The 18,771-nt window shown below is 38.9% G+C and overlaps 2 protein-coding genes across 2 annotated transcripts in view; one reads left to right on the forward strand and one right to left on the reverse strand.

Moving 5' to 3' along the window:
- TRAPPC12 (trafficking protein particle complex 12) overlaps positions 1-8,166 on the reverse strand; it is a 49,046-nt gene extending 40,880 nt beyond the window's left edge. Inside the window, exons 1-3 of the mRNA XM_017838460.1 lie at positions 8,080-8,166; positions 6,045-7,264; positions 2,753-2,869 (exon numbers count right to left, since the gene is read on the reverse strand). Of these exons, the coding sequence (XP_017693949.1) occupies positions 2,753-2,869; positions 6,045-7,259 (1,332 nt within the window). The 5' untranslated portion in view covers positions 7,260-7,264; positions 8,080-8,166. The remainder of the gene's footprint in view (positions 1-2,752; positions 2,870-6,044; positions 7,265-8,079) is intronic.
- The window catches only part of TSSC1 (tumor suppressing subtransferable candidate 1), a 76,655-nt gene continuing 66,038 nt past the window's right edge, over positions 8,155-18,771 (forward strand). The window contains exons 1-2 of the mRNA XM_017838461.1: positions 8,155-8,286; positions 18,130-18,213. Coding sequence (XP_017693950.1) covers positions 8,245-8,286; positions 18,130-18,213 — 126 coding nt within the window. The 5' untranslated portion in view covers positions 8,155-8,244. The remainder of the gene's footprint in view (positions 8,287-18,129; positions 18,214-18,771) is intronic.

Raw genomic sequence — 18,771 nt, forward strand, 5'->3', positions numbered from 1 at the left:
TTCAATTGGAAGAGATTCTGAGAAGAGCTCCTAAGATGCTTGTGAAGGCATCCATGACTAAATTACTAGAGATGGGTTATTTTTGGAATTGCCACTGCTGTTTACCCATACAAAGTAGCAGGGCAGAGGAAGTAAATACTGAGAAAAGAAAATTACTTAAAAAGCAACATGAGACCAAAACACTTAAATTGTTGTAAACAACTTTAGCTTCGATTAGAAAGAAAGATTTTGAGAGAGGACTGATTAGAATTCCTTTGATTAGCAAGCAAAGGAATGAAGTTCTGGAATAGCCTTTGAAAGTAGCAGTAGTGTTTTTTTGTTTATTAGTTAAAATAGACAAATAGGAAAAGAGAAGCAATTGTATGGTAGAATAGAGAAGCTTCAGAATTGCAGCTGAAGACTTTTGGTATGAAGATTTGGGCTACTAGTGAGCCACTTAGTATGTTTTTCCCACCCACACAGGATTAAAACAGTAACCAGATACTAATGAAGTGGTTTCCTCTGAAGCAGACAAACCTGGAATAGCATTCTTTTTTTCTAAATTTTTTTCCATTCCATAATACAATGGAGTCCACCCAAGATCATCTGAGAATTCTAACCTAACAAGTTTTTCAGAACAGAACCTAACATTCACTTTTTGTTTCACCTGCCACTGGTGTCTTCCTACAATATGTGACAATTCTTGAGACTAAATTTAGATGTGATCAGTGACTGTATTATTAGACCTCTATAGACTTCAGGGTTTGGACATCAGCTCACAGGTAAACTCTTAAATAACAGGTATCAGTCTGAAGCTGAAGTCTATCCTAATTCCAAGTATTTCTCTTCTGTACTGTGGACCCATGTGAAATACAGTCTTTTGAGTTGCTGCAAGGGATTGAGTTGAGTGATAAAGAATCTCACTAATTCTCATGTTCATGTGTAGTTCAAGGATACCAAATAAACTCCTAAGGAAAAAAAATGTAATGTTATGGAAACTGCGTAGCAATATTGCCAATGTGCATCAGTCTTTAACCAGATCTTAAATGAAAATATGTCCTGTAAGTGGTCCTTTGCATCAAAAGATTTATTCACTGCACATATGTGTTCAGGAATTCACTCATAAACAAAGTAAAATTGGTGACTGGTAACAGAATATTTATTATATGTCATTCTGGCCTATGTATTAAAAAGTATATATATTTTTAATTAGTATCATCTAGCAAGGGATTTTAATGTTTCTAAGTCTGAAATCTCTTTCAAACATTAAAGACTGTTGTCAATCAGAAATAAATTTTCTACATTTAGAATTTCAGAAAAAAATAGCAATGTTTGCAAGGGAAAAAATTGACCAACTAATTATCATCATAAAAAGAAACAAAATTCTGGAAATGAAACTGAGAAATAGTTATATGGTATCATAAAAAACAATTAACAGCTAATGATTGAGAGCCTTGAAAATTGAAGAACATTCTGACTTCTAGCTGAATGGCTGCAATTTTATAAACCCCCCGATCCTTCTAATAAGACAAGTTTTTAAATAAAAATGATCTACAGGTAGCAAAAGATGCTACAGCTGCATAGTGCCTCCTTAGCTTCGCTGCCTTGAGCATAAGAACCTTAACACGGCTCTTCTGGAGCTTAAGAGCATGTTCAAAACTAAAACAGTATCAGCACCAGCACTGTATTTAAGCTACAAGGTTGTCTACAGCACAGAAGAACATCTTGCAGAGACACCAACTACCAGGCTAAATGGAAGAATGTTCCCCATTGCCCTCCTGGAAGAGGGAAAGAAACTGCAGAAAAAACACTTGTCCTACTTAGACACTGATGGGTACAAGATTTCCCCATAAGATTTTGTTTTCCCCTCCAAACTCTCAAGCAAAGCAAAACATTGAGACAAATTGAAAAATATCTGTCTCTAGGATGGAGATCACAATCTGTTTTTTGGCTTTAGTTTCCAAAATCACCGCTGAATTCCTTTAACAGTGCTTGCTGAAACCTCCCAGAGTATTCCTAACATGACAAAAAGTTGTCTCTTTTGAAGCTTTACAAGTCAAGTCACACGCTTAGATTGAAAGACGTTAAATATCAAATACAGACTGTCCTAACACTTGTAATTCCTCACAGCTTTTCCTCAGTAATTTTTCACCCATTTTGTTCAAAAATAAAATGAGTCAAAAATACCTTGTCATGTCACCAGATTAGGTAAGGCTCAGTTATGTAATAGTAATGAGTTTCATACAGGAACACAGTGGTAGAAGGAGGGTTCACGAGGCTGCTAGATGCAACTATTTACAGGACAGAAATATTTACATTAATGAAAGGATTAAATTAAGCTTTCCTTTGGAAGCAATTTACTTTAGTTTTCCTGCACTGAAGTAAAAAATTAGGCATTACCATTTACAACTCGTACATCTTGCCTTTTGTAAAGACTCAGGTGAAAACATAATTACGTATGCAAAAAAGAGATTAAAATCTGTTTTACAACCATTTACAACACAAAAAAAAATTTACAGTCACTTAAGATAACCTTTTCTCTAACTTTTGTATATTAAAAAAATGTTTACTGAATGATTTAAAACCAAATATTTAAATCCCAGCGTCATTCCCTTTAAAAATTACTGTAGTTTGGTGAGTATTATGGCAGGATCACGGATAGACTGATTTGTAGATTTTTTTCCCCAGTTTCTCTGCACATTCAGTAATTCCCAATTATCTTTAGGGAAGCATAGTATTTAATACATACTAAATTACAAAGATTGTTACTTACAATTAGCTGTTTCAAGCCCACAAATGACTGCTCCACAGAGCTGGTGTTCAAAACTTGTCTCTTCACTGCAGCTTGCTCCCCCAAGAAGCGAAGCATTAACTCTTTTACTGCATCTCCCTTGGTGTTCATGGAATAGAAAAACAAGACACACAACAAGACTCTTTTAAACATTATTTTTGCAAATAAGATGTAGAATTAAAGCTGAGCAACATAGTTCTTTCCTCTAGAGAAATACTTATTTTCCAGTACTTTCTGTGTGAAATAAATATAACTGCATGTGTATTTACAGCATTGTAATGAAAATTTCTACATTTACTCCACATAACTCGGTATATTCTTGGTATATTCTAACTGCTTTCAGTTAGCATTGACACATTCAGGTTTATTTGCTTCTCATATTATTATCGCTCACAGATCTTACAAAATATTCCTCAAAGATCTTATGAAACACAATCAGTTTTATGGGTTTTCACAATGTCTATTAACATTGAAAGGTGCAAGCTACTGATCAAAGATAAACATGCACAGGATAAGCTAGCCTTACATACCCACAGAAAATAAACTTGAGAAATCACACAACAAAGTAAACAGCAATCCTTCAATAAGTGTTCTTAATTTCAAAGGAACTAACTGCAAGAATCTGGGCTACCTGAGCTCAATAGCTTTTTGCTTAAAAAAAAGATGAAATTAATAAAATACAGCTATGTAAAGACAATTGATACTAAATGTTGGCACTTTCCCCATGGACAATGATGGGAAATATATTTGTGTTTAAGGAATGAGACTGCAACTATGCTTTCACTACATGGAAATCCTTTACCTCTAATGCTGTCACTTATCCTATGAATAAATAAGATATCCATCTTTCGGACAGAAGAGTCCAAAGGATTAAGAAAAGACTGTGTGCAAAATTACATGAATACAGAAGAATTCCTAATCTCCCCCAATAGCACTTTGGACCCAACAGTACTTTGGAGAATGAAACAGTAAAAATGAACATAATGAAACAAAGGACAGCAGACAGCAACTCATGGAAAAAGGTATAATGGAAAGAGCATAAAAAGCTGCACTCAGAAGCTCGAAGAACACAGGTGCAGACAATCTGTACCATTCACAATCCAAGATAATTTAAAAACAATGCTTCTTGAACAATCACCAAAAGCAGCTGAAATAAAAAAATATTCAGTATTTTTCTTGGTATGATTTATCCACATAAAATTTATCTGAAAAAATTTTCAGACAATACACTTGTTACACAAACACTTTCTGAGCAAGCAGGGAAAAGAGTAAAGGATCAAACTCTTTAATACACATCATGCAAAATTTCAGTCCTTCCCTGAAGCACATTTCCAGTTCACTCAATGTAAATGCACTTTACAACCAACTTCTCTGTCCACTGCATGCAGCCTGGTTTAACATCTTGGATTAACATTTACATTAGCAAACTATTCATACCAAAGCCATAATGACTATTGTTGGAAGCTGCTTTAACATTGAAAACGTGCCTCCCACAATGTTTCAGTTGACATTTCAAGTACTCTACAATTATAGTTTCAGTTAAATACACAGTTTGCATACTAGTAGGGTATGGAACAATGTACCAAAGTAGGGGATGTCAAGTCAGTCAAGTCATGCACTCAGGCCATTGAAAAGCAGTAACTGAAAGTGAGGAAAGTTGCCTAAACATAAAGCATTTCAAAACTTGTCCCGGCTGACATATCTAGGAGATTACTTATAAATTATAATCAATGAAGAAAGCAGCAGGAATGCCCCTTAATTCCATTCATGATTTTACATCAGGTCTTATTGTAGAAATAAATCACATGGATATTGCCAAACATTTTCTTTTAAATTATGTACTAAATGGTACATCTGCATATATGCACATGGCCAGACCTAGGGAATCATCAGCACAAACAAGCCTTTAATCGATGATTGGACTGAAAAAAAGCGAGCAAGAACTATTGTGAAAGAGAAGGCCTGCAATAAGGAAGCCCTCATCCTTGGAGCCTGCAGAAGAGATCATTCCTTCTGTCCATCCCATTAGCTGTCAGGAGAGGCATAGCAGACACTCTTGAATAACTCAACAAGGTCTAAGGAATATTTTGGGCAAGGTGGGAAGGACAGGAAGAGTAGCAGCTTCCTATTACAATGTTTTCATTCATGCTACTTTTCAGACTCTGTGACACAAACAAACATTTTAAGATAAATTAACCCAAGAAGCAGCAGCAGCATGGCATATGTCTAAAACTGGTATAATTTATTGATTGTGACAGAAAACTAAGATTTGTCAGTTAATTTAGCTACAAATCTGGACCCAACTCATTCCAGAAACTTTTCCGACAGCTCCTGCAGATTAGGAAGTTACTGCAGACTATTCTCTGCTTTGCTTTAGACTATTGACTGATAATCTTTGTTATGCACATTTAAAGATTAAAATATTCAAACCCTCAAGACCATCTATCTAAACAACAATTCTATTATCCAGAGACATAGATATCAAAGAGTAGGATTAGCCTATTTCAAGAAAAAAACCCAAAACATTACGATAGTCTTGGCTAGGATAAAATTGCTTCATTAGAAATCCTGAACAGATCTGAGTGAAATTTCTCAAATTCTGAAAAAAAAGCTTTATGCCTTCTCAGCAGTTGGAAACTCTGATAGAAGCAAAAAATTGAGTTTTCACTGCTATGTTTTTTGCTTCATGATCTCATTTGGAGTTTTCCCTTTAGTTTTGGGGTTATCCCTTCCCACTGCCTTGCTGCAGCACTCCATCTTTCTTACAGGTTATACCTTTCCACAGTTTAGGGAAGATAGAAAAGATGCAATTTCAGTTAGTATTAACATTATTGAGAACACTGTGAACATGAGTGAAAAACTCTTATTTCCCAGTTGGTTGCAACAGTGAATTCCACAAACAAACAAAGCTGTCTGCTTTCAGACTGGAGTACAGCATAGAGATTTTGTATATATTCCAAATTCGAGCATTATCTTACTAACTAGGAGGACCAGAAACCAAGTACTTAAAAATACAACCAGCTTTGGATTCTAAGGAAATTGTCAACACTGGTTTTCAATGTACCCATCAAATGTCACTATGAATAAATTAGATCTAGTTTTATCCCTTATACGTATGAGTAGGTAGTGCCGCTGACTTTTGTTAGGTTTGAAGTAATACACACAAGGTGACCATCAGCAATATGAAGCACTATGATATACACATTACTGGATAGCTCTTACACAGTATTTCTAAAATATAATCATAGACTAAGATGCAATAACAGACTCTTACCTGGATATTATCAAATTTTAATCCAGGCATGGTAAGATTCTCTTTATCTATGAACACAGTGCTGTATTGTTGTGTGGCAACTGAAATGAGAACATTCCTTGTTTCTTCGCTAGGAAGCCAAGCATCATTTCTTCTATCTAGTTCACTCATATTTAAGGCTGTGGCAAATGGATCATCACTCCCAGCAAAAACAGCTTGGATTTGTGAGAATGGCTTGGGGGATTGAGTCATTTCTAGAGATGAGGGAGTACCACTCGCTTCAGGTCTCCCATTGCGCACAGGGAAAGTAGGGTTAGATGAAGCACAAGAACCATCTCCACCGTTAGCAAGAGAGGACATTTGTTCTGGAACTGAAGAGCTTGCATTGGGATTACTAACAGAAATAAAATTGGATGTGGTAAATGAATCAAAAAAATCAGAAGCTAAAGTATTAGTGTTAACAGTGTCGCCAAAGAATTTGCTCAGACTAGGACTTGGTTGAACCACCTGCGGATTAGACTTCACTGGAGTCTCAATTATACTACCAAAACTGGGAGATTTTACCATCTGAGGTTCAAAACCATCAGGCAGGAACAACTGTGGCTGGGTACTAACATTGTTTGCTTGGCTAAAGATGGTGCACACAGGAATAGGCTCAGCCTCAGAAGATGGTTTGCTAGTACTGGGGGACGATATTTGGTCCTCAGGTTTGCTTTCATCAATATTATTTGGGTTTTTTTCAACAGAAATGTTGTTTTCCATCTTTGGTTCCTCCTTCACTGCTTCCTGAATTGATTCTTCCTTCAAAGATGCCTGATCATCTGTTCCAATCTCAGAAATGTCTTTGGGTGTTTCTTCATGTTCAGTTTCACTCTCATTACTTAAAAACTCTTCTTTATCTTTATCTTCTGCTTCTGTTTTTTTATTATCTTTAGCTTCCATTTGTTCTACAATCTCCTGGAGACAACCAAGTTCACCTGTGTCATCTTCGCTATTGTTTGGTGAATCTGAAATAATGACACTCTCCATCATTTGCTCATTAAGTTTGTCTACAAAATTATTTGAATCTTCTGATACAGTTTCGTTCCCTTCAGACTCAAATTCATCTCCACCAAGATCAATGGTTTCCTCATGAAAGAGAATTTCCTCCTGAGTTTTCTGCTGGACTATGTCTCTGTTATCATCTTCATCTGAGGTGCTCTTTGCATCCTTAGCATTACTTTCATTATTCTCCATGGTAACTGAAGAGGGAAAAGTCCCCACCAAAAAAAGAATTAGTTTTGTTTCTCTGGTGTTGGTCAGGCGTCACAGTGAAACTCCTAAGACTCATATAAAGGCTGAAATTCTTGCTTTAAAAAATATAGTAATTTCACTATATGACATCTTTCATTTAACACCTAACCACAGAATAAATTAATTTTGAAAATATATTCTCTCCATCCTTTCTGCACATCGCAACAATATTGGGATTGAAAACCAAAGGCCTCTCACTGAACAAAGGCAAAACAATTTAACAGAATGCTTTGGCTGGAAGGAGATCTTGAAGATCATCTTGTTCCAACCTCCCTGCCGTGGGCAGGGACACCTTCAACTACACCAGGTTGCTCAGAGCCCCATCCAGCCTGGCCTTGAACCCCTCCACGGATGGGGATCTACAACTTCCCTGGACAACCTGTTCCAGGGCCTCCATATTTGCTTCAAAGCTCGGAAGCCCAGCTCGGTCCCCGTTCCAGCGAAGGGCCGCGCAGTCTCAGCGCTGTCCCCAGCGCGGGGCCAGACAAGCGGGACCAGCGCCCAGCGGAGCTGCAGCACCCCCGCGGCCCCGGGCTGGGCTGGGCTGGGCTCGGCGCTGCCTCCGGTGCCACCGCGGGTGCCCTGGCCCGGCCGCCCCGCGGGGGCGGGGGCGCAGCCTCCACCTGGAGCAGCCCCAGCGACACCCGCCCACTCGGACGGCCCTCCGGCAGCATGGGAGCCGCGCGGCCGCCCCCGTCCCATTCCATCCCATATGTCCCATTCCATCCCATACATCCCATCCCATTCCACCCCATCCTGTCACCTCGGCGCCGCCGCCGCCACCTCCCCCGGCGCCGCTCCCCCCTCACGGCGCCTGCGCGAGGGCCGGGCCGCGCGCAGCTCCCGGAAGCGGCTGGCAACGGGCTGCGCCGAGGGCCAGAAAGCATCGGGCGCGGGCGGGGGTGCGCGGCGGGGCTGAGGGGCCGCAATGGAGGACGACGCGCCGGTGATTTACGGGCTGGAGTTCCAGGTGAGCGCGGACGGGAGGATGAGGGAGGACTGGCAGTGCCGGTCCTGCCTCCGGGAAGGCGGTGGCTGCGGGGTCGCTTGTGTGTGGTGGGGCAGGGGAGAGCACACGGGCGTCCCCTCGCTCCCCCGAGCAGCATCGCGGGCACCGCCGGCTCTCGGAGGCTGCGTTGGGTATTTTAAAGGTGGCTGAGCAGGGGGCGGGAGCCAGTCCCCGCTCCAGAACCCGCTATTTGCGGGGCCAGGGCAGGACTCGTTCCCTCAAGGGCGCTGGGGGGAATCCTGCCCTGTCACCGCGCCTGGTCCACCGCTGGAGAAGCCTTTGCCGGGCTCTGGGGTCGCACGAAAACACCGTCAGTCTCGAAGAGATCCCTGTAGTTCATTCTGCCTTCTCAGAAAGAAAAAAAATGATTAAAACCTCTTTTGTAAGGAGAAAGCATGAAACTGTTTCCAGTAAGTTGCCAATTTTAGTTGGTTACATCCTGCTGTAAGTTACATGATTTTTGTGCGATCTCTTGCTGCGAGTTCCATGTCTGTGCATTTGTCCCATGGAACAAATCTGTCCATCATGGTAGTGGTTTTGGCTATAAGGAAATGGAACTATCTATCTTAGGAATTTATTGGTCATCTCCTTAGAGGAATACAGGTGTTTAATAAGGTTCCTACAAGTTCTGGGAAAACAAACAGGAAGGTAACTGGAAGGGTGAGCGGGACCCTAACTCATGATTCCCCCAATAAGGGCTTTACTCAGCTGTTACATGTTCTTTTGGCAATAGCTGGCTTATCATCGTTGTAATATAGAATAATAGCTGCAGAAAAAACACAGCACTTCCTAACAGAACAATTCATTCTACAGTAGATGTAGTAATGTAAATATCTACACAAGTACTTTTTTTTAGGCACCTTTACTAAAGTACTCGTGGAAAGTAGTACACAAAGGTTTTTAGTAACAGGTGTCCTGGCTACTGAGCCATGTACTCTGGAGTCAGACTACGCCAATAGATCTCCTTAGCAAATTGTGTATTTGCTTGGTTTCCTCTTGTATAGGAGCTGGTATGTAAAACTCACCTGTTCTAAATGTTGAATGTACTGAAGTCTGATGATATGCTATCATTTTGCGATTGTCTACAGATAGCTGTAACTCTTACTTTGAAATTAATAAAACTTTTATTCTGCAAAATAGATTTCAGTATAGAATATATATCCTGTACTTAAAATTCGTAGCTCCTTTCTAGTAGGTCATATATAGTGAGTCTTCCAGAAATTTTGGAAGGCTAGTCTGTGTATTGTCTGGAACCTCCATGGACCTGTGCTTCCTCCACCCCATCCCCCCACCAAACCATGTATCTCCTAGAGACCTCTTCTCTTCTGCCAGGTATGTGAACAGGGTTGTCTGGCAGGAGGATTAAAGAAAATGGATGAAGAAAGTGGCCATAATAAAAGGAAATTACTGTTAGTACCGATCACTTGGAGAGAAGGTGAGGAAAGAAGAGATGGTTTATGGGTAAGCTGGAAAAGGAGCATAGACATGAAGGTTCTATTTCTGATCTCCATTAACTCCCAGTGTAGCTTTAAAACAAATCACATCTCTGTACTTTCTGAAAATGGAGAGATTTTAATGGAGAAACTTAAACCTAAAACTAGTCTGGTCTTTCTAACTTGTGTCTCCAGGTCTAATAAGAAAGATAATTTCTTTTTTTAAGCCTCATTTCTTCTGTGTTGCTAGATAATAATGGTTAGCTGCATCATCACAATTACTGCTTCTTGTCTGAAAGCATCTCTTCAGACTGATTTTTCAACCAAGTTTAAAAAATTTTGTCTTTGTTTCTTATGGTTGGTTGGGATTTGTTTGTGTTTTTTTAAAAAATTTCCAGTCTTTACTTCAGCTCTATGACAAGCTTATTCAAAGTTGACTTTGAAATTACAAAGTAATTAAAAGGAGGAAGGGATCTTCTTACTCTTGTTTCAAATAAAAATTATATTTCGCTAAACGGTGACATGTAGAAACTACAAGAGGGATTGTGGACTGAGAAGCAAAATGTGTCTCCAGCAGTCAAGAAGAATCTGTCTTTGGCCACTGACAAAGTGTAGTTTGCAGATATGCTTTTCATCTGATCTGATGTGGCTGGGTTTATAAGAACCTAAAGCTGATTCCTACTAGGGTGATATCCACCAATTAACTTAAAATTATTTCTGTTCATTTCCATGTGCAGAATGTGTTCTGATGTATTGGCATAAGTAAGGTAACTTAGAGTAATGAATAAATATATTTTTCTCCTTTTTTTTAATCCCCTTTTCATCAAAAAATGATTTAGTGGAACAGGAGAGTCTTACTTAGGGCCATGTCATTCACAGAAAGTTCTAACACTCGAGAATGAAAAGTAAAGATATTCTGAGCAGTTATACAACTGTTTATCGCTACTTAGCAAGTGTAAGTATTGTGGAAAAAGTTTTACCAAGTAACAGTGAGAAACAATTTTGGTTTGCTTTTGTCTGGGGTGGAGATAAGGGGGAAGCTAAACATCTTAACAGCAAAACCAGAATAAAACTAGTGATAGTTTTCTGCATGATTAGTTAAATTTTTGAGCTGGTTAGTTCCTCCTGTTTTACTAGACATCTGGAACTTCTTTTTGTGCTGTTTTGAATGTTCATATAACCCCAAAAACATAGGTTTTAGGAGTGGTTTTTTTGTCTCTTGAGTGTGTCTGTGAGCTATATGAGCGGTGTACAGACAATACAAATTATATGTGAACTTTAGGGTGCGTGGTTCTTTTTGTGACTTTTTTAAAGACAATATCCCACCATATTTGCTCCGATCATCTGACTGTAGTGAAAATGAGAAAATTACAGATGGATGGTGAATGAAAATGTGAGTTGCTACTTGAATTGAGGACTGAGTGATGTAACTGTGGCTCATGATGATGGATACAGAGCAACCAGTGTAGCTGCAGAACACTTCACAGAATCACAGAATATGCTGAGTTGGAAGGGACTCACAAGGATCATTGAGTCTAACCCTTAGCCCTGCACAGAACCATCCCCAAGAGTCACACCATGTGCCCGAGAGTATCATCCAAATGCTTCTTGAACTCCACCAGGCTTGGGGCTGTGACCACTTCCCTGCTGAGCCTGTTCCAGTACCCAACCACCCTCTGGGTGAAAAACCTTTCTGTAATATCCAACCTAAACCTTCCCTGACACAACTTCAGGCTGTTCCCTCGGGTCCTGTCACTGGTCACCACAGAGAAGATATCAGTGCCTGCCCCTCCTCTTCCCCTCACAAGGAAATAGTAGACTGCAATGACATTTCCCTTCAGTCTCCTCCATGCTGAACAGACCAAATGACCTCAGCAGCTCCTCATGTGGCTTCCCCTCAAGGCTCTAGACCATCTTCATTGACCTCCTTTGGACACTTTCTAGTACCTTAATATCTTTCCTATATTGCAGTGCCCAAAACTTCACACAATATTTAAGGTGAGGCCGCCCCAGTGCAGAGCAGAGAGGGACAATCCCCTCCCTCAACTACCTGGCGATGCTTTGCCTGATGCCCCCCAGGACACGGTTGTCCCTCCTGACTGCCAGGGCACTGCTGACTCATATTCAACTTTCCATTGACCAGGACCCCCAGGTCTCTTTTTATGGCACTGCTTTCCAGCATCTCATTCCCCAGTCTGTATCTACATCCAGGATTGCCCCATCCCAGGTTTAGAATCCAGCACTTTCCCTTGTTTAACTTCATGTGGTTGGTGATTGCCCAGTCCTCTGATTTGTCAAGGTCTCTCTGCAGGGCCTCCCTGCCTTCAAGGGAGTCAACAGCTCCTCCCAGTTTTGTGTCATCTGCAAACTTGCTTAGTATCCCTTCCAGTCCTGTATCCAAGTAATTTATGAAGATGTTGAAGAATACCGAAAGGTTGTTATTCTAAAATGAACCTTGGTAGTATTCAATATTCTCAGTTATAAAAATGTGATGAATGAGGTCCCAGGAGTATCGCTAAGTGCTTTGTTTCAGAAGCACTGAAATTATGTGCTTCTTGTCCAGTGTAAAGTTGATGTAGGTCTAACCTGGAGTATCTGGTATGTCTACCCTGTGTTGAATTGGCTTTCATTTTCAGGGAGTCACAATTTTCCCCGTGTTATTATTGAGGGTTTAAACAGTGATGTTTTGAGCAGATGTGTAAGCATACTGAATGTCTCAAAATACTGTATTTGCCTTAGTTTAAGCTTGACTGAGTGATTCTTATAGGCCTGAAATGAGCAATGTATAGAGGTGCTTTTGGGGATAGGTATTTGGCTCAAGACAACAAACGTGGGTAGAGCCTTTCCCAAATCTTCATTTGCGAAGCCCAGCCATGATGACATCTTTCTTGTTTAAAAGCATGGGTGAGGGAAGAGGAACATTGCTTGTGCCAGAGAGTGATAATTATGGAGCGTGTGTTTGGCACATGTAATGGATTTTGGGGATACCACAGCACTGAGCTGAATTTCAGCATGCCAGACACTCCTATTGTGTATTAAATGTCAAAAGCACATGGACTTGCAAGGGAGAAGGATAATGAGCAGGAGGCAAGGACAGCAGAGCACAGGGCTGTACTGCACAAAGACAGCTCCAGCAGCACTCTGAGATGGGCTCTGACTGAAGCAGGCTTGGAAAAAGTGCAGTAATGCTTTGTCAGAGTTTGTGTAATGCATTGTGGTCTTGTCCTGCTCTTTGAGTAAGCAACACTTGCCCTGTATTATATTGTCTGTTAGTTGTTAACAGGTTTTATGAATCTGAATAGAGACTATCGATTTTTAGGACTTGCCTGTTTGCAGGAGTAAGGTGAAACTTAATTTCCCTAAAGCTAAATGTGATTTTCTAAAATAAGAAACTTCAAGCAGTGCAAAATACCAACTAAAATATATTGGTCACAGGTCTCCTACAACGTGTGTGTACTTATGTCATCAGTATGTATTGAGAATAGCTCAGCTGACCTACCTGTGATCGAGTCAAAGGCAGGTATAGATTTATTGAAAGAGGGGGTAAAAGGGGACTTCCTAATAAGATGCGTGTCACTTGACAGTTATCCAGGGAAACCTGTGCTGGCTGTGTTCGCAGTGTGGGAGCCTATAGCTCCTATGGGCAGGGGTGTTCTCTTCCCTGGGAGAGCTTTTGTGGTCTCCTGTGGGTTCAGAGAGAGCGGCCTAAACAGAATGTACATAACGATTTTGCTACAGCTTTAGCATTGTCACTGGAGGATTTATCTTGAAAATTAAAATAGTTCAAGAAACTGCATGATAATGTCTTACTGAAACTCCTGCCTTTTGTGTCAGTTCTCTTTCTTCTCTAAGATTACTTACCTCATGAGTGCCAATCCTCTATATTTTGAACCTTTTGTGTTTCAAGTTTTACTAGAGGAACAAAAGTAGCTAAGTGGCAAAGCTCTCTTAACTAATCCCCCAAAGATCTTCATAATGCATGAGGTAGATCAGGTGAAAAGTATTTCTTTTAGGGCCCTAAAGCAATTAGTAGATCTTGCTAATATTAGGTATGGTACAGACTAGTGGCAATATGAAGATACAGTTATGTGAACTACAAGGAACTCTTAAATGGTGATTGTTACTTTTATGGTTCATGATAAATGAATGGGTTTTGTGAGGATGATTGTGCTATGGGAGGCTTTATGTGAGGGTTGCATTTGTTGCTGTGAGGGTTTACAGAATCTGTCAGACTTTGAATAGGGTCAGTGCGCTAAATACGTCAGTGGTGGGAATTCTTGTGCTGTGAAAGACTTGGAGAAAGCAGCTGTCTGAGAGCACTGAAGGTCACCTGGGCATGTGTGCTGCCAACCTCTTCACTTTCGTCAATAGAGTCACTGCAGCTTATTACAATCACTGAGAGAGGGTTTCCTACTGTGGTGGGAGAAACAAGGCTGTCTTACCTAAGTAAAAATCCAAGTATACTTACTTGAAAATTGAAATTATGCCAAAAGAGAAAAATAACATTCCTGACATTAGCAGTCTGGGCTTGTCTAGGAGGTCAGGGAACTTGTATTTTCCTCTAGTATGAGGCATCAGCAAATCCAGCTTCCCTCCACCATCCCCCAAGTAGCAGTATTCTAGTTCTGGTTTTCAGCATAAGCAGGTAGTCAAATAACTTTAAGTTCAGATTCAGGGACTGCTAATAATGCAAATGTCCTTACATTTTGTATTGCAAGTTCACAGTTTGTTAGTACAGATTGATTGTATGAATTTCAAATGATACGTGTGTTGCAGAATTAGTCTGCTTGTATTAAAAGTAATACAAATATTTAAATGTTGGGGTCTGTCTTCTAGTTTGTTGATACCAAACCAGTTCAATACATGAGCAAGAGAAAATTTGTGTTGGAGAAGTACTGATTCTTTTTTTTTCTTTGCCTATTACTGCCTTAAATAATAATAGTCGAAAAAAACCCCAAAAATCGAACCAAAACCCAAACTGAACCAAAAAAACCCACCAAAACTTTGTGCATTTGGCTGGTATTGCAAAAGCTGTTGAGAAGGGAAAGTTTCAGAAGAACTTATGAATGAAGTGTAGAGAATTAGTGCATTACAGTTCCATAATGCACTTATTTTAAACCAGCCTTCTTTACCCTTTTGAAGTTTCTCATTGTGTTCCTCCAGATCATCTGTTGCTGTTGTCAAGGACCTTTCACTTTGCAGACTCTGTTCTGTTTTTTCTCTCAGAGGTTTTTATTATTCTAGAAGTGGCCTAAATGGTCAAGGGCAAGGTAGAAGGTGATCTCTGTCTGACATCACACTGAGCATGGTGTAGGCATGGACATGATGCCCAGTCTCCAGTTAGTCTTACCTGAATTCTGGTACAATGATTGTTGTTTCTTCTGCTTTATCTTTCTGCTGCTGCCTCTCACGCTTGTAATCTAGGCTTTTGCATGTCCTTTGCATACCTGTTTTTGTAGTGGATTTGCAGTTAGGTCTTTGTCCTGTTTTATAAAACTGCCTGCTTTGAACCAGGCACATTTCCTCATAGGGCTGTTGGTAAATACGAAATTTGGACGTGGAGCCAAAAAGTTCCTTGTTGTTCATGATGTTTTTGCTTGCTAGTATTTTTTTCCTGGTCTTAGGCCTTCTTTAAAAATGAAATGATCTAACTATGTATGTTGTTGCATTGTCTGGCACTATCAGTTAGATGGGATTTTGCTGTGACAGTGTGTGTAAGGATTACTTGTTTTCTCGCTGTTTGCATCTTTCCTAGTTATGTGCCCTTGTGAAAAGTCCCTCTCCAGCCTATTTGAAAGCCTCGTAGTAAAATCTTTTTGGGCTATATGCAGTTTAGTGTTCTGTAGGTGCAGACTTCTAAAAATAATAATTTCTATTGGTTTAAATTTAATGCATATTCATTATATTATGCTTTTTGCTTATTTTCTATGTAGTAGCTGCAGTCATGAGGCAGGAAGCTTTGTGAAAGATGTAATTTGCAACCTGCTCTGACATGTTGGAGTACAAGATGACAAACTTAAGGCACTTTCCTTGATCCTGACAGCACTCCAAATTCAGTTATGTTGTTCATAACAACGATTACTTGGTGTCTTCATCTGTTGAAATAACTTTCTGTTCTCTAAAAGTAACTCGGAATAGACAAAATTATCCGTATCTTTGTGCAGGAGACAAATGGAAGTCCACTGTACTGATATTGCTCTTATGAATCAGATCTTCCTGATTTATGAACACTTATGAACCTTGTATTGTATGTAGGCATGTTGTAGATTTTTATGTTGGGAAATAAACAATAGTGTGTTTCCTGTTGTGAAATGTGTTTAAATACTTTCCTCAGGCCTTCGATTTCCCCCTCCCCACCTCCTCCCACCCCGCAAAATGGGAAATAACTTAAAAATATGTTAAGGAAGAGCTAGAGAAGCTAATGCATAAGTATTTACATTATTTTGGGCACTTGGTGTCCAACCTTTGAAAGCAGCATGATAAGACTTACTTGAAAAGCTTTAAAAGGGGTGACAACCCATTTTTTTTATTTTATTAAACATCCTGGAGGTCTTCTCTTTGACTTACAGAAACAACAGAAGCTTGTTTGATTGAAAGAGATACATAGCTGTTGGCTTATTTCTAGTGTTTTCTTCAAAATAAGTGAAAACAGGCCTTTTGAGTGAAAAGGAACTCTTTGCCAAAGATCTGCAAATGTAAATTCTGTTCAAGACAAAATAAAAGCTTCTCTGCAATCATCTTGGTGGACTTTATAGAGTGTTTCTGATTGACAGAAACAACTAAGCTTCTTGTAAGTAAGAGCTGCATAAATAGGAGAGTACAGACAAATTGGTTTGGATTCACACTGATCTCTAATCTGCATTTGAGTGTTTTGAAAACAAACTACTCATTGAATTATGTTCTCTAGTGCTTTTTTTCCTTTATAAATGTATAAATGCAAGCATAGGCTATTAACCTATACTTACTAAACTTATTGCATTTTTAAACTTTTTATGCTTCATCTTATGCAAAATATTACTTTGTCTGAATCACACATTGCAGATGCCAGAAAAGAAGGATCTGCTTTGTAGGAGTCCAGAGATGATTCTGAAAAATTAGTTGTTTCTTACTGTTATAGCCAGATGATGATTTGGATGGCTTTGCTTTATTTAAGTAAAGTCAAATAACTTCAAGTTGCCTTTCTAGAATTAAATTGCTCTACATTTAGGTATTATGATATAATGTGTTCCAGATAGTCCCTTCCAAGCTTCTAGGCAGCTTTTTGACATTAATTTAACAACAAGTTTCAAATAGGACTATATTGAAGTGTTCCTGAATCCAAAATGTAACTAAGCTGCATGACATGGCAATAAGAATGGCAGCAAGAAGGGCCATGCAACAGTTTACCTGAATCCTTCTGAAATATTTGCTTGCAATACAGGCTTTAGTGTCTGAAGAGATCTGAAGTATTTTATGTCAAATAGGATGTGATTTGCAAAAATTAAATTTTCTGTTTGGATAAAAAAAAATCATATTGAACAATATTGTTAGGATATCTTTTGCATGGAGAAGTAGTGGATATTCCTCATAGTTAACTTATGATTGCTAAAAGTGCCTTTGAGTGTTAGTTTACCTCCCATTAACTTAAAATTAGCCAAGAGAGTCTCTGCAAATGACTAGTACCAACTAGCAATTGTGGTTTAGTTCAACCTATACCTTATTTCTCAGTGTCTCCTGTGGCCCTTAACTGCTTTGTTTTGCTTCTTCCAAGACTGCAGTTGGTGCAAGTTGAAGATGCAAGGCAGAGGGTCTTGGATTCCCATTAACATAATACAACAAAGTAATAAGATTATTACTAAATTTTGATATGTAAATAACAAATTATTTCTCCCATCATTCAGACAATTCTTATCTGTAATGGTCTGGAGTGGAAAAGAAGGGGTTTGGTTTTTAACTTTTTTCTAAATTTGGTGGTTAATGATTTTTTTTTTTAATGAAGGCATCTTCAACCTGAGTGGTATGAAAAATTCTAAAAGAACAACCTCTTTCTTGGATATTGTAGATAGTGTATTTAAGAATTGTCCACTGTTCTATAGAGTTTTTTCAGTTGATAAAGGAGAATTAGTTTAGAAGCACTGCTATATTGAATATTAGCACTGTTATAATGAAGGCCAGGTAATTTATTTAGCACCAGCATGTTCTCCACACCTCACAAATGTGAGAAATTGCACAAAAAGTGTATCAAGCAAAATAGACATAAAGGGCAGGAAAGTCTGCAGTTTGTAAGAATGTAAATGCTTAAAATGATAATTGATATATAAGCTTCAAGATTTTTGCTGAAATTAATGGATTGTATTAATTGAACTTTTCTAATGGCTTTCTTCTTCCCTAGGCACGAGCTTTAACACCTCAAACAGCAGAAACAGATGCAATAAGATTTTTGGTTGGAACACAGTCTCTTAGATATGATAATCAGGTAATTTTTCTGTCAAGTGTCAGTTGTAATTTTTCCCTCTTTTTTTAAATGTTGTTCCAAAATCATTCTTCCTCCTTTCTCCCCCCGTTGAATATGAACATTATGATAGTCAAGTTGAAGACTTCTGTGAGTAAAATGTAAAGATATTGGTAAGATATATTATTGAGTGAAAGCTGTGTGTGTTTTCTGAAAATTAAATTGCTCTTCTAAATTTTATGACTAAATCAGATTGGTTTAGTGAAGAAAATATTTTTCTTGCATTGGATCTATAGATTCTCTGGAGCTATCTTTAAACCACAGAAGAGAAGAAAAGTAAAACAAAAGTCTTTAAGTCTTAATTGCCTGTAATGAGACTACTGCTACATGCACAGTTAAGTGTATGTAAAGCTTCATAAACTGAATTTTTCATCATTAGTTATTGACAATAAGCTGTGTCCTTTCTGGTCATAAGTTTAACAATTCAAACTAAAATTTGATGACTTTCATGGCTCAATTTCTATTGGGTTGTCTCTTCTGCACTTAGGAGTACAAGACTTCTAATTGTACAGCAATTTTAAT

The sequence above is a fragment of the Lepidothrix coronata genome, unplaced genomic scaffold (assembly GCF_001604755.1).
Source record: "Lepidothrix coronata isolate B3197 unplaced genomic scaffold, Lepidothrix_coronata-1.0 Scaffold342, whole genome shotgun sequence".
NCBI lineage: Eukaryota > Metazoa > Chordata > Aves > Passeriformes > Pipridae > Lepidothrix > Lepidothrix coronata.